The sequence below is a fragment of the Diorhabda sublineata genome, chromosome 1 (genome assembly GCF_026230105.1).
Source record: "Diorhabda sublineata isolate icDioSubl1.1 chromosome 1, icDioSubl1.1, whole genome shotgun sequence".
NCBI lineage: Eukaryota > Metazoa > Arthropoda > Insecta > Coleoptera > Chrysomelidae > Diorhabda > Diorhabda sublineata.
This window is the reverse complement of record NC_079474.1, coordinates 28000556-28015454: the sequence shown is the minus strand read 5'-3', so window position 1 is coordinate 28015454 and position 14899 is coordinate 28000556. Positions and strand designations below refer to the sequence as shown.

General features: G+C 28.8%; 1 protein-coding gene across 8 annotated transcripts in view; it reads left to right on the top strand.

Moving 5' to 3' along the window:
• Nucleotides 1-14284, top strand: part of LOC130452815 (protein phosphatase 1 regulatory subunit 3B) — a 107468-nt gene extending 93184 nt beyond the window's left edge. For 7 of the 8 annotated variants that reach the window (XM_056792295.1, XM_056792286.1, XM_056792304.1 and 4 more), the window contains 4 exons: nucleotides 979-1292; nucleotides 4085-4364; nucleotides 5158-5324; nucleotides 8194-14284. In XM_056792295.1, coding sequence (XP_056648273.1) covers nucleotides 979-1292; nucleotides 4085-4364; nucleotides 5158-5259 — 696 coding nt within the window. In that variant the 3' untranslated portion in view covers nucleotides 5260-5324; nucleotides 8194-14284. Of the gene's footprint in view, nucleotides 1-978; nucleotides 1293-4084; nucleotides 4365-5017; nucleotides 5325-8193 lie in introns of all 8 variants that reach the window. The other variant, XM_056792336.1, reaches the window with a different exon arrangement.
• Nucleotides 14285-14899: the final 615 nt, after the last annotated feature.

The window sequence follows — 14899 nt, the reverse complement described above, 5'->3', positions numbered from 1 at the left end:
ATGGGAGTCAAAACTGCATTATGTTGCCTCTAACCAAATAAACGATTTAAGAGATAATCTAAAAACTTCTTCAATACAGTATTAAAGGAAAATTTTTAAATTGAGTAGTTTGTTAATAACATCAATACGGTCTTTAGTTTATTACCAAAAAGGTCAAACACATTGTTCCAAGTAAGAAACCAATTAGCAAAATTCTGGATTGGTTCAAACGAGCAAAAAAAGTACAAAAGCTTATTTAACTGGATCAATTATTAATCGAAAATTGGACCAATTTAATAGAGTTGATATGAGTTGAACAAACTAGAGCCATTTTTGTAGAAAATGCGTATATAAACATGTGTGGACATGAACTAAACATCAAGCAAGAAATGTATTTTCCGTACTATTATATAAAGTAGAATTTTAGATTCTAACAGAAGACACGTTCAACAATTTGAAATGTGCAAATATATGCGCATGCTGAGAGTTAGCAGAAGGTAATGTTGATGGCAAACGTGAACCTGATAGAAGATGGACAGTTTTTCTAATAAACGTAACATACAACCAGTTCTGATTCGTTGTAAATAAATTCATGATAACTAACATTTTTTAAACCCCAAAAAATCGCCTCCTTTGGAAGGATCCTATGTATTGTTGGAAGTAGAACAATGAGATGATCAAAATGTCTTCTAGGTATAGTTGTAGAGTGCCTAAAACACCAAAACGACTCCTCAAACCATCTAAAGTCTAAATGGGTATGTCAAAGAACTGAAATCATGTTCGTGAAATTGCATGTATTCATATGCAGAAATGTAAGTGGCGTTTGGTGATATCCAAATAGCAAATGAAAACTATTCTCATTAATAATATTTATTTATAAGCATTTAATTGTGTACATTTGTTATTTTGACCTTCTAGAATTTTGATATCTAAGCATTCTAAAATAAAATTGGATTGAATTAATAACAAACCTAATTGAAACTTATTTATTCATTGCAGGTGGTATTTGCTGACGATAAAGGTATGTCCCTAACTCATGTAAGGGTCATGACTGAACCGTCTCACATCCCACCACTCTGGAGCTACAGATTCTTATCTAATGTTACTCAAGGACTGAATAAAGAAACCATTGGAGAAATACATAATTGGGAGATAACTTTTCCACAGCCCGCTTCTGATTATGTGGCGTTTAGAAAAAGACTAGACACAGAAAACGTATCTCTGGAAAATGTTATCATTAAAGAGGCAGAGGATAATATATTGGGTACCATTAAAGTCAGGAATTTAGCATTTCACAAGGAAGTTTTTGTTAGGTAAGGACAAGGTAGAGTTTGCATATGTATTTCAGTTATTCAATTAATTTGTATAAATATATTCCTAGTCTACGAATCGACCTTGAATTGTATATTTTCTATTTTATTTCTTATCATTTTTATCTGAGGATGATCGTTAATTTTCATTGAATATTATGGATGGATAGTCGAACTTCACAAACATTAATTTTTCAAGTATTTCAGTCTGATTGATTTGGACATTTTTATAGAATACTACTCGTTTTGATATGTTGCAAATGTTTTTAGTTTGATGATTTCTTCCGTTTCATATATATGACCTTAATAATAATAATATTTATATTCTAAAAAGAAAACAGTGAAATTTATGTTAGGTAACCTCAAAAATGAAAGTGATATAAATATACCAACTTATTATCAGTATGTTTATCAAAAATGTATTTAAGAAATAATAAAGATGAAATTTCAATTCTTACCTCATCTAAATTAGTACGCTGCTTTACGCTCAGAAAATCTCGTTTGCCTCAGATATCTCAGAAGCTTAATCTCCTCAAGAACTTAAAGTCGTACTCAAAATATTTTAACAAGCCACCATGTATCACTTTTCTGTTGTCTAACCCCCTTTTTCAAATGGTGTATAGCTGAATTCAGTACTGTAATATGAAATCATGCAAATTTACTTGAAATTTATTTATCTAACGAGGCCGTTAGACCGAGTTTGGGAACACGGCGACTGCAATAAACATTTTTTGCGCGTGTTGAGCGTGTTTTTCTACGCTCATAGAAATATATGTTTTATTTAGGTGTAGAAAAATAAAAAGCGTAATTTAAGATCAAAATATCTAATAATTAATTGACACATTCGGTTAATATTCAAAAAGTTAGAAACTAGTAACTAGAAATAATTTAACTTAAACATTCTGTGTACTATTAATATTAAAATTGAATGTACAATTTTCGATATTAATATTTCTTTTTAATTTTAAATTTTAATTCTACTTCTTAATTTGTGACTTCTCCAAATATACTATAGTCTATTTCAGAAAGGTATAGACTAATAAAATGGGGAATTCCATCCAGTTCGGCTCAATTTCGGCGTCAGCCATAGGTGTAGGTCTTGAAATAGTACTGTTTGTAATATTAAAGTTTCAAGTAATTGCGTAAGAGAATTAGGAAAAGTATGTTTTCTGGCCTGAAGTGTCAATATCGAAATATTGTGTACTCTACCGGAACGCCTTTGGCACACTATTTTTAGTGTTTGTGAATGGATAACAATAGGCTAAACTCATATATTGAGCCCAACCCGGGTGGTACTACCTGCACTTGATAAAAAGAAAGAATTTTATAATGAAATCAATGCCAAACTATGAAAGTGGCTTAAATATCCGTTGAGTCACTCTGTGGTCCCTTTGCATACCTAATGAGGTTTTATTACTCTAGACCTTTCTAAAATAAACTATAGTACTTGGAATCTACACATTGTCATTTTCTTCAGCTTGAAATATTTATTTTGCAGCATTGAGTTTGCAAGTGTTTGCTTTACGTATCCTTCCGCTACTGTCGACGATTACCTTCCTCCGTGTCGTTTGAGCTCTAGTATAGCTCAGGAATTTCGAAATTCAGAAATTTTGCAATTTCATACGGGTGTGTACACCATTAGCTTGGACAGTTCACTTTTCTTTTCTCGTAATTGATAAAAAAAATGTTTATGTGGAAAATGACTGGGACGTAATTTCGTGTATTTACGATATATATCTATCAAATTTAATAATTCTTCAACCTCACCTCTAATAACAAAACTTCGTTCCTTGTTATTTTTTGAACACTTTTACAATATCGATATAATATTGAAACTACTTCTGTTTTCAATATTCAATTTTTGGAGCTTATCTCTAAGACATGCCTCTGCGATGCCAAATATTGCAGCAATCTACAACAAGTCATTTTAAAATGTTTTAAAAAAGCTGAACAATAATTATTACTGACTTACTTTTTTTATCAAATACTGGGAATTCGTAGCTTTTTTTAGAAATTGATAATTGTGTCCCCTATTAAATACTTTTGACTTTTTTTATCGAAATCCTTCAGAGTTCTGCTTCATAAATGCCATTAGTTTTTTGTAGTTTTTAATATTAATATCTTCTTTTGTAAAAAGGCAAGCTCTCACCATTGAGTGCTCAGACCAAAGTGATGAGGGTCTAATATCTTTCGATCTTTTTGAAAAATATACAAGAAGTACATTTTGTGTAAGATTCTTTTTTATTGAAGCACCACTCTTTAAAACATAGTTTTCTTGATTTACTAGGTAATAACTTCTTGTGGGGTCCCAACAAATTCTTCTTCATCACAATCATCTATTTTACCAATAATATTATAATTTTTAAACTTTATAATAAATATGATTGATAATAAAATAAAATCCACAATTCTTTGGAACATATCACGAACTCACAGAAGAAGAACTAAATATTTCGCTCATTTAAATGTTTATGTTTGTCATATGTGCAATAAAGATCTACTTTTTCCAATAAATATAGTTCAATAAAGTTGTGTTTATTGCATGAACGTAGGAAAAATCAATTTTCAATTTAAAAAAATATATTCATGGTATAAGATAAAAATCCTGACCTGGACGACAACACCAGCATATCTGTACACCATTTATTAAACATAAAAAATTTATATCATTCTATATTATTGATTCATCATTACATGTCTATGTCAGAGAGTAAGTTTTATTGGCGCTACCCTAATTACCAATTGTTTATAATATATTAGTCTATTTGAAGTAAATTTATTTTTCTCTGTTAAAGGTGTTCATCAAACGAATGGAGGAGCCACGAAGACTGTTTCTGTACATATGTACCAAATAATATGAATACCAACATTAACGTGCTCTATGATACATTCTCTTTCAAAATTCAGCTTCCAGTTAATGCCAAAAAGCTTGAGTTCTGTGTATGCTTTAAATGCGAAGGAAAAGAATATTGGGATAGCAACGATAGTAAAAACTATATCATAGTAAAGAAGTCATCACTAAATAGATCTTTCTCAAATGATGATATTTTCAAAAGAAAAGAACAAGATACTCAGGTAGGTTGGTACATATTTATAAACGAATAAGTTGTTGATAAATTTATTTGTTTGGTTGATTTTTTTCTTCAATAAAATCCCTATTATGCAGAGAAAACTTTGTTTAAATTTAATCTACAATTCAAAAATATTTTATCTATAGCTTTCCAGTTTTTTGTAATAGTGATAAATTTCTTCAATTCTTACAATTATCTACTGCACCAATACTCATAATTATACTATCAGATCCTTCTAGCGTTGCATAAGACCAGACATTGTAATTGCGAGTGTTAATGCAGTGGTAAAAAACAGTGGTTACTCAGAAAATTCTATGTTTAATATGATATAATATAATGAAAAGTTCTTATATGTAACTTATTCATTTCAAATCTATTTTCTATTGTTCAATTTTGAAAATTATACACCAATTTTTCTTGATATAAATGCATGTTATATTTCGTAATAAAACTAAAACCCACAACTAAGCAAAAATAATGAGAATAGATATATTGAATGTAGAAGAAAGAAGACTTATCGCGTTTAGCTTAGACTTTTGATTTCCATATATTAAAAAAATTGTCAAAGTTTTTCTTGTAACTTAAATAAAAATAATATTGAAATATTCTTATAAATAGGTTCAACTACTTTATAACTGATAAAGTTTTTTGTTACAGGGTCTCTAACAAATCAAATATCCTGCGATATTTCAGTTTTCCCAAAAACTAAGCTGATTTTTTATTACTATTAGAGTCTTCTACTTCTTCTGCATTTTCGTCACATATTTAAACTCAATAAATAATTAATTACTTTATAGGCATCAGTACGAAAATGTAATGATATAGTGCAAGCAAAAATGGAATCATGGTCGGAGTTTGCTAGTTGGACACATTTAGAAAATAACAGTCCATACTGGTAATCGACGAATATTATTTCTACTTTTCGTACAAAAGCAAAGGCAGCACGTTGCAAGGATGTATAATAGTTAGTATTTTACCATTTTAAGATATAGTCGTTATTCATTCGTCAGTATACTCAAATAACTAAAGAAACAATATTTTTGAATCTTTTATACCAAACTAAATCATATTTAAGATTACTGACAAATGTATCTATAATGCTACATTCATTTTTTATCATTGAATGCTTTCATTAAATATCATAATATGCAGTTACTGCTGCTTGCGACATTCCTTACTTTCCTGTCCAAACTGCTATAGGTATTTTCAATAATTCCAACAGATGCCACTATAAACTAATTTTTCATTGTTAATCGTAGGTATAAATCTTCTACCTCTATGTGTGATTAAAATGTTCGTTACAAAAATATGTTTTGAATGTATACCCCAACAGTAGTTGCAAATTATATAATATATAATATATATTATAAGTATTATAGACATGAAAACATATGCAGTTAATCTTTTAAAATGTAATTTCTTTCAATTTGTTTCGTATGTAGCAACTTAACAAAAGTGAAGATGTATCAGAAATGCTCTGAATCAGAAACAACTGCTTACCTTTCTCTATGAATCGTAAATAGATTCAGGGTACAAAACGACATAATTCTGACCTTATTTATTGCAAAAGAACAATTTTGACGAAAACGACATTTCTAATTTACAACTTTCATTATATATTTCTACTTTTTTCAAGTAGTTTGATAAAATATAAACCTGTATCTATTAGGGCCCTTCAAAGACTTGCTTGGCTAGGAGCAAGACATGATCATAAGCAGATAAAGCTCGGCTTATCAATTCCTGTAAGATCTCATAATTACAACTTTATTGGTTTGATGCAATTTATGTTAACTACAAGTTGCAATTCAAGGAGATTCCAGTTAATTTTAGTTTACTAAAAAGTCAAATATCAGTTACATCAGCTGATTGATTGGAGCATTCAAAACTACTCTTTTGAATCTAACCTTGCCGAGTCATATTTCTTCATTTATTTCAAAGGTTTTTCAATTCTATTTCTTTTATTGAGACCAAAGATGGATAAATTACCTTGCAAAAATTATGTACGGAATAAATAAGTAAAAGATTATTTTTGATGTACGTCAAAATAGCTCAATAGCAATAGCCTTGTATAAAGTGAAATAATGTAGAGAATTGGTCAAAAGCAATATTTTGCTTTGCTAGGCATTGTGTCTACATAGAAATCTAGTTACTTTTAATTCAACAATTGACTAAAGGTCTTTTTGTAAACTAACTTTTTCGTCTTCTGTGATAAATCTGACTTTTTTATTCATATTTTGTATTCCCGCCATTTATTTTAGAGATTTTTATTCACTTTTTTATTATTATTATTGTGGCTTAGAATGTTTTGCAGGAAGTAAGTAGAAGACGAGACACTTTTTCGTTATTGGCAACCATCATGCAGTAACAAGAGAATTTGATCATGTGACACCACTTGCCAAAATCATCATGTGCAATATCTTGACCTTGCTAGAAATTGCATGCAGTTTCTTGCAGGTTGTTTCGCTTCATGTAAAGTGACCTTCAAGAAAGTCTCATGAACTTAACCCTACCATTTCAAATAGCCGATCTAAATGTAAAGATTTCAGAATTTCACTATTGGTATGGAATATATTGACTAATGAATCGCAGACCAAAACCACTCTAAGCATCATTTCAACTCATGTCACAAATCTAATATATTCATAATAATATATATGATTTAAATTCCTCCAAATCTTTTCTGTGAACTCTTTGTACTGTATGCCATTATATATTTATTGTGAATGTTTATCTGTGTTTATTTTTGTCTGATTATCTTTCAATGATCATATTGGCTAGTTTCTGATATACATATAATAAATTGAAACATTGATTCGCTTCATTCGCTTATTGCACATAAAGTGATCCATATTCATAAGCATTAATTTTTAAATCTGATAGTACATGTAAAAATAAGTGTACTCCTGAATGTATATTTTTTTCTGAAACTGAAATATCTGTCAAATGGTTACTGAGTTCATATTACTTATCTTGTCAAATTAATCAAATTTCTCTGTAATTTATGGTATTATGTTATAATTACAGTAAAATCAGTGCCATTTCCCTTCATTTTTTGCCCCTCTTGACTTTCTTCTTTCAACTCTAATTTTAATTCAAAATTTTTCACAATTTCAAAACATGATCTGACATATGTCGAATTATTTTTTACATAAGGAAGTCTGAAGGATCAAGTTTGAAAGTAATTTTTTCAAATAACTGGGAATTTATAAGTAACCCTATCTTATTCTTTAAAACTTTATTCTGTGCATTAATATGAAAAAGGTAGGTTATTACATGAAATCGATTAATGGCTACCAGAATAATAATTTCGTTGTTAAAACCGTTTGGCAGATAATAAAAAACAGGTACTCGATTCAATCCTTCGAAGGGATGTATGTAGATGTATGCAGACCCTTACTTTTGGACGTAGCTTTAGAAATATAAATATAATTCTGGACGAACTAATATAATTGAATATTATTATTTGATATATAAGTAGTAATATAGCAATATCATTTCACGCACAGCATCGATGCTTTCTTGAACAACAGCCGATTTTGGACGTCCTTCACGAAATTCATCATGTAGAAAAGTGCGATCACAATTGAATTCGGAAAACCAATGAAATACGGTGGCTCGAGATGGTGCTTTATCACCAAAAGTCGAAGCGAATCTACCGGCACACTGCTTGCACAAAAAAAATTTCATTTTGAAACGTTTATCTTGGTTAAGATAAACGTTTTAAGTATCTGTAAACAACTCAAATATTCACATCAATGTCATATCTCTCAGTAGCAACCCTCTTAAAGTATGTATACATAATTTTCACTAATTTTATTCCATTTTTGTTGCAGTATTATGAAAATCCCGTGAATTCGATGTTGCCAAAATCAAGCCATCTTCAAGAAATGCTGCTTTTAGTGAAAAAAGTGAATCGAGCCTGCGCAAGGTGTTGAAAATTAAAGTAGTATTGAAAAGTGGCTGACAGATCAGATGTAAGAGGCCATATAAATATATAGAAGGAAAACTTTTGAATATAAATAGACCTCTACTGGTCTGGGACTGAAATCTGTGATATACAAATATGACCGTTATTTATTTTAAAAAAATGTGAGTTTAGTTACTTTTTGGTTGCCAAGAAGAAGTATGTTACTGTGGTTTTCTGCTATTAATTTAGTACCTACTGAAAAGACTGATATTATTTTTAGGAAGGTGTAAATGTCAGATTTTATTAGCTCGAGAATGTCCTTTAAAGTGTATATTGTAAATGTATCTATATATTATGGAATTGCATATTTTGCATCAGATTTTTTTTCTTAAACGTTAAGTGAGTACGTAAGTTCCTTTACAGAGAATTCGAAATTGTTGATTTTTAGAAAAACCATAATTTTACTAATGAATAACTAAAAGACAATTTTCTATGCATTTCATATGAAAAATTCAGTTTTACACTGTTAAATGATGCACCTATATTATTTAAAATGATAAGTTAAAAAAAGCGTGCCTTACTCTATAGTTTTATATCTATAATTGGTATTGAAAGGAATATTGATGACACTTTCAGTTGAGAGTAACTCTTTGTCTTGGAAAAACTCACTTGACTTAGAGCATCCTTTCAAATTGAAAAATGATCCTTCCCAAATATGAATTAGTCTCAATGCACTAATTTATCTAAAACAAATTTCTGAAAAAAAAATTAAACATTTAATCAGGGGCTATATTATATTGCAACCTTAAACTTCATTGGACCCCTATTATCCTTCCAGTTCCAAATTTTTAATGATCTCCAGTAGGAGATTTTTCTCAATACTTCAGGTTTCTCGTCTTATTTTACATATGCTAGAACTAGAAAAATCCAGAGTCTACCTGAATCGTCAGTACTCTGTTAGGAAGCTTGTTTTTGGAGTTATCCAGCCTGGAAGATGTAGCCAAAGTGCTTCTCTATCAGTTTTCCTATATAAGCTTATTCTTTATACTTTTCCTATTAATTCCTGTCAGTTAATTTAATTATTAGTAACTTGTTTTATGAACATACTATTCATATTATTTCTTCATTATTTATGCTGTCATTTTGGGTTTTCTGTCGTCAGCTTTTGATTTCTGCTAGAACTTTTTTTATAGTATCTATTTACTTACCACCTTGAATATATCATATTTTGTATTCGAAGAATATATAAATGAATGTGATTTCCAGTTATATTAAAAAACTAGAAAGAAAACATTTGTTAAGTTGACTAAATTTGTCTTTCTACAAACACCTGGATTTTTTGACCAATATAATTTAAATATAGCTGTCTATCCAGATCTATGGATCCCTTTACTGACTGTAAAGTTATGTGATATTTTCTATTACTCGATAAGGGTTATAATTATCATATTGATCTTAGTAGAGCTTAGAACTGATAGTGTGGATTTAAGTAAATCATATTTTATAGCTTAAAAGCGAACAATATGTTGTATCAATTTCTCCAATTACTTGAAATTTTTTAAAATATTCAAAACTTTCTCCGAAGGTATCTATTTAAAATACCCATAGAAAGTTTTATATATTACCTATAACTTAACATATTTTTTTATTATGGATATTAAAAAGTTCTCTATAATATAAAACTTAGTATAAAACAATCATATATTTGGATAAATTAATTGTGTATGAGATTTGAAGATGAAGTGTTTTTGTACAGAACACACTGTTTACTATTACACCAAAACATTGTGTGACTTAACCACGTTATCATCTTTTGAGACTGAATGTGAAAGACTTGGTAATCAAAATACATTCTACTTCTATTATTGTTATGTAAAACATTATATGAAAAAATGATTAAAATTGGAAAATGAACTCTTATATATGATGATTAAATTATTATTATTTCCTTAACTGTCTCCAAAAATTAAATTTAAAAATAAAACTTAAGTCAATTTCAATGTCACTATTGTAAAATATTCTGATGGGTGATTCTTGTTGCTTCAAAAGTATTATTGATCCCAGTGTAGTGTATAATAATTTTGTATCATTTTAACAAGTATGAGTTCTCAGATATTTTGACTGGGTTATCCTTGAAGTGAGTTATCTTTGTTGATAAATAAAAATAAATTTGATAGAAGATATTTCAACACTGTTTTAAATTTTTTCAATTTTAATCATTTTTCATTCACTTTTGCCACTTTTTCTCATCTCCAATTTTTTAATTCTATATATTGATATATTATAAATACTGGGTTTTGAACTCTTTAGATTATTTTAAGAGAAATAAATGTTTAATTGATAATTAAGTAAAAAAGTCATATATGTTGAGAACTTGAGGAAAAAGTATATTTGTAAAATATAAGAAAAATCGTCCACTGCAATATGAATAGTAGAGTAGGTGTACCGATTTTACTAGTTGAATAATAAATTTAGATTATACTTAAAAATGCTATTTTTCAATTGTCGACTGATTAAACTTAGTAGATTTCCTTATAATGCTCGATTAACAGTGTTAAACTGCATATCTCACCCTTCTTTATTAGATGGTTATATTTTTTCGTTTTAGAAAATCACCAAAATTATATTCAACAATTTCAAATTTGTTAAATTTGCAATATGGAGTTGTACCTATTTTAAATGTGTAGTTTTTTAGTATCTACAGAATAGTTCATAAAATTGTAATAATAATGTTTTTAAATATATCACATATTTTGTACAAGTTTTTATCTGTTTTGTGGCCTCACCTTAATTTTCTTATATAATTAATGAGGATGGACTTTTTTATTAAATTATGTATTGGTATAGTATTGTTAAGCAAAGAGAATATTATATATTATTTATTGCTAAATAATTTTAACAACTAGAAATAAGTTCTATTCTTTCTATCTCTTGTTAACATTTCCATTTTTGTCAATTGGCAACTGTAAGTTTTTATTCCCTATATTAACAATGAATATCATTTGGACAAACACCGAGCAAGATAAAATTATTCAAAAATCTAAAGATAATTTTTGTCTCAGTTAAATTGTTTCACTCTCCAAAGTTATAAAATCTACAAAATTTGATAAACTAAAATTTTTTGTATAGAAATCAACTGATTAGAAATCATTTTATTTACTCGGGAGCTACTACAAATAATTTATTGTTGATTTAAATATCATAAACCAATTCCTTCTGAAATTTGAGGTTTGTAAGATAGCATTACTAAATGTTTCAATTTAATCACTATTTTGGTGATCCTAAGGTTATTTTTACATTAGTGACCTTTCTATCTATTTATCTATTGTTGAGTACTTAGTATAATATCAATAATTTTATATCCAAATCTATTGAAGGGGATATGTTTATAGAGATAACCTTATTGGGTCGATCAATATTTCTCTTGGTTGTAAAAATAACCATTTATGAATATCTTACACAATTCCCGGAATGTACCGCTCTTAATTGCAATTTTGTAGACCTTAAAATGAATTTTAATATTATTTTGACATGTGGTAGTGGATTTGGGATAAATATGAGTATAGTGCATAAGAAAGTTATTAGAAAGTTTTTTTTTTGATAACCATGACATTCTAATTTCACAAGTGATGTAATTACCGTTAAATTATATCACTAGTGAAATTATGTCACGGCTTTGAAAATATACCTGCGGTGTATAGATATGAAAAAGATATTAGGGTTATTCAGAGTAAACTAAAGTGATCTCTTAACTTATTCTTGAGGTACATTAACTTCATTAAAATGACAAATATTTGAAATGGCTATTAGGTACATAAAGTGTTTTTAATACAAATATGTCACAGTTCATTTATGTCTATACGACCTTACAGTGTTGTCTAATCATTGGAAAATCGAGGATTGTCATCGTTTTATTTATATTGTATAAAAAAATATGGATGACTGGGCTCGTGTAGAGGATACTTTATATTACGTGCAAAATAAAAGTACAAATCAGGCGCCTAGAATCAAAATCAGCCAAGTCCATCTCAAGAAATTTTCGGAAAAGTGGAAAAAACTGTCTCAAACAGACTAATCATAAGAAAATATTAATTTTTTTAACAAAAAATCAATAGTTTATTACTTTGTAACAGACAATGTATGATCGAGACCCCCAAAATAGTTTCATAAATATTTAGAAAAATCTTACATCAATGTTTGGACTGGATTTTGATACTAAGATTGGAATTTAGCGGGATTTGAAACCAAAATAAGCTTAAGCTGCAAAGGGGTTGAGCTATAAAAGCTATACTAATTGTAATGTTTACTTTTTCTACACTAGCCATAAAATAAAATTTAATGTTTTGTAAAAAGTAAACAGTCTTTATTGTTGTACTAGATCACATAATATCTATATCAATTTCCTCATGAACGATAATGTTTTCGTCTTCTCCATAGTTGGGACCGTCGGCTTCTTCGTTTTCCAAATCTCGATAAAATTTTAGCGTCTCGAGGTTGCTCCCCCCTTGTTCAAAGTGCTTTGTTAGTAGTTTCGCAACATCCATTATTTTTGTAGCTTCAAGACTAACTCTCTTGTAGATGGCTTTTGAGTTTATGTGAGACATATTAAACTTTGGTTTTGTGACAAATTTTGCTTAACAAGCCTCAGTTCTATAAAAAGACTTTACCCTGGACCAGAATGTTATTTTTTTTCTACTTCTTTTTTAGCATAATCCTTTTTGATGGATTAAACTTGAAGTGCCACAAGTTCGACTTTTTTGTACTTTTTCTTCAAACTTCCAATCTTTAATCGGGACAGTGACTCCAACATAATGAAAGGTTCCATAGTTTCCCCAGAACTTCTTCATACTCTTCTGGCTTAAAAATAGTGTCCTTCTTTTTCAAGTCTTTCTCAATCAATCCAAACACCATGTGGAAAATTAAGTATAAAGAGTAAACAACTCGCAGGGGATCATGGGTGATCATTTGACGAAACTAACAGTTGTACTGATTGAGCATGGAAAAATCTGTAAGAAACAATATCAAACTCATATCAAAAAATATTGACTTGGCGGTTTTTTGTTCTAGCCACCTCAAATATAAATTAATGTATCTGTGTTACCTGCTAGGACAAAAAAGTTGATGATTAAGAACAAAAATTTTATATTTTCACAGTTTTAAATTGATAAAAGTTTATTTTAAAAATTTATTTATACAAGATCATTTTATTGTAATTTAAGTGGATAAGATAGTATAGACTGTTGTATCTATCTATTTACATTGACTGAAATTTTATTCTTTTCTTGATAGTTGAAGAAGAAGAAACATAACATTGAAATTCATAATGAATAAACAAATTGATCTCTTGGTATAGGATATTTAACTAATTAATTTGACAAAAATATGTCTCACTTTAGGGCTATTTTGACGCACTTGTTTGAGTATTGGAGTTGTTACGAGAGCAGTAAATTTAAAAATCATGAATACAATCGAGTTGTTTTTTCATGAAAGCTGTAAAGCTTATTTCTAGTTCTATAGATTTATTTTACTTTTTATAATGAACACATTGTGAAAAATGTTTTCTCAATCAGAACTGTTATTTTCATAAGCTGTTAAAAGTGTGTTGAGTTTATAGAAGTTAACCTAAATATTTCAGATTATATTATCAGAAGATTTTTCGAAAAACCCGTTATTGACGTTGTATATATAATTATTATTGCAATAAAAAATCTTATTAACTGATGTTATAGTATTACAAAGAGCTTCCACAAATATAATATGCTATTTTTCTATTGATGTACAAATATATATTATGAACTATTTTGTATGTTTTATTCTTATTTCATTGTATATATATTTTTATCACTTGTTATTATTCATTCTAGTGCTTTTTATAAGACTAATAACTGTTACTACTAATTATTACTGAGAAAATGTTTTCGCGAATACCTACGATTTTGTAATTTGTAAATCGTTATGTACCTTCGTAGGTTATATTTGCAGAAATTTGTTGAATAAATATGTTTTAAATATTTTTTAAAAATAGTGTTTCTGTTACCGCTCCGAAGTAACCTACTCACTTGAATTATATTTTGAAAGAATATTAACGGCATCTTGGTAACTTTTTATTTGGTACGTTCCACTTAATGTCCACATTGACCTTATCCACGCTCTCTGAAATCCCCGTTCCACTAAATATAAAGTCCATTGTCATTTTAAGTGAAAAATACAGGTGAAATATGTTGAAGGTTGTAGATTCATAATTTGGCAGTTTGATGAAAACGTACAGTTTAGAATAATTCGCATAGATTGGAGTGAAATTCAATTTGACATGTTTTCTGACAATCTATGGTTGCATTTTTAAAAAAAATCACAGTATTTCCAATACCAAAGCCAATTTCTGTATTGTTATAAGTGACCAAGCAGTCACGAATATGAACGTTACCTATAATGTCGAGCTGTTGCTCACGACCAGTGGCAAGCTACCCTTTGTAACGTCTATGAAGGGTAGAGGTAAGGTAACAAACTGTCTGTATAAAAAAGTGTCCGTTAAAATGTGCCAAATAAAGGTAGCGCCACATTAGTACCAAGCCTGGACAACTTTTTACACTTTATACAATGTAGAGTTATTAAAATTTTCTATAATTAACTAC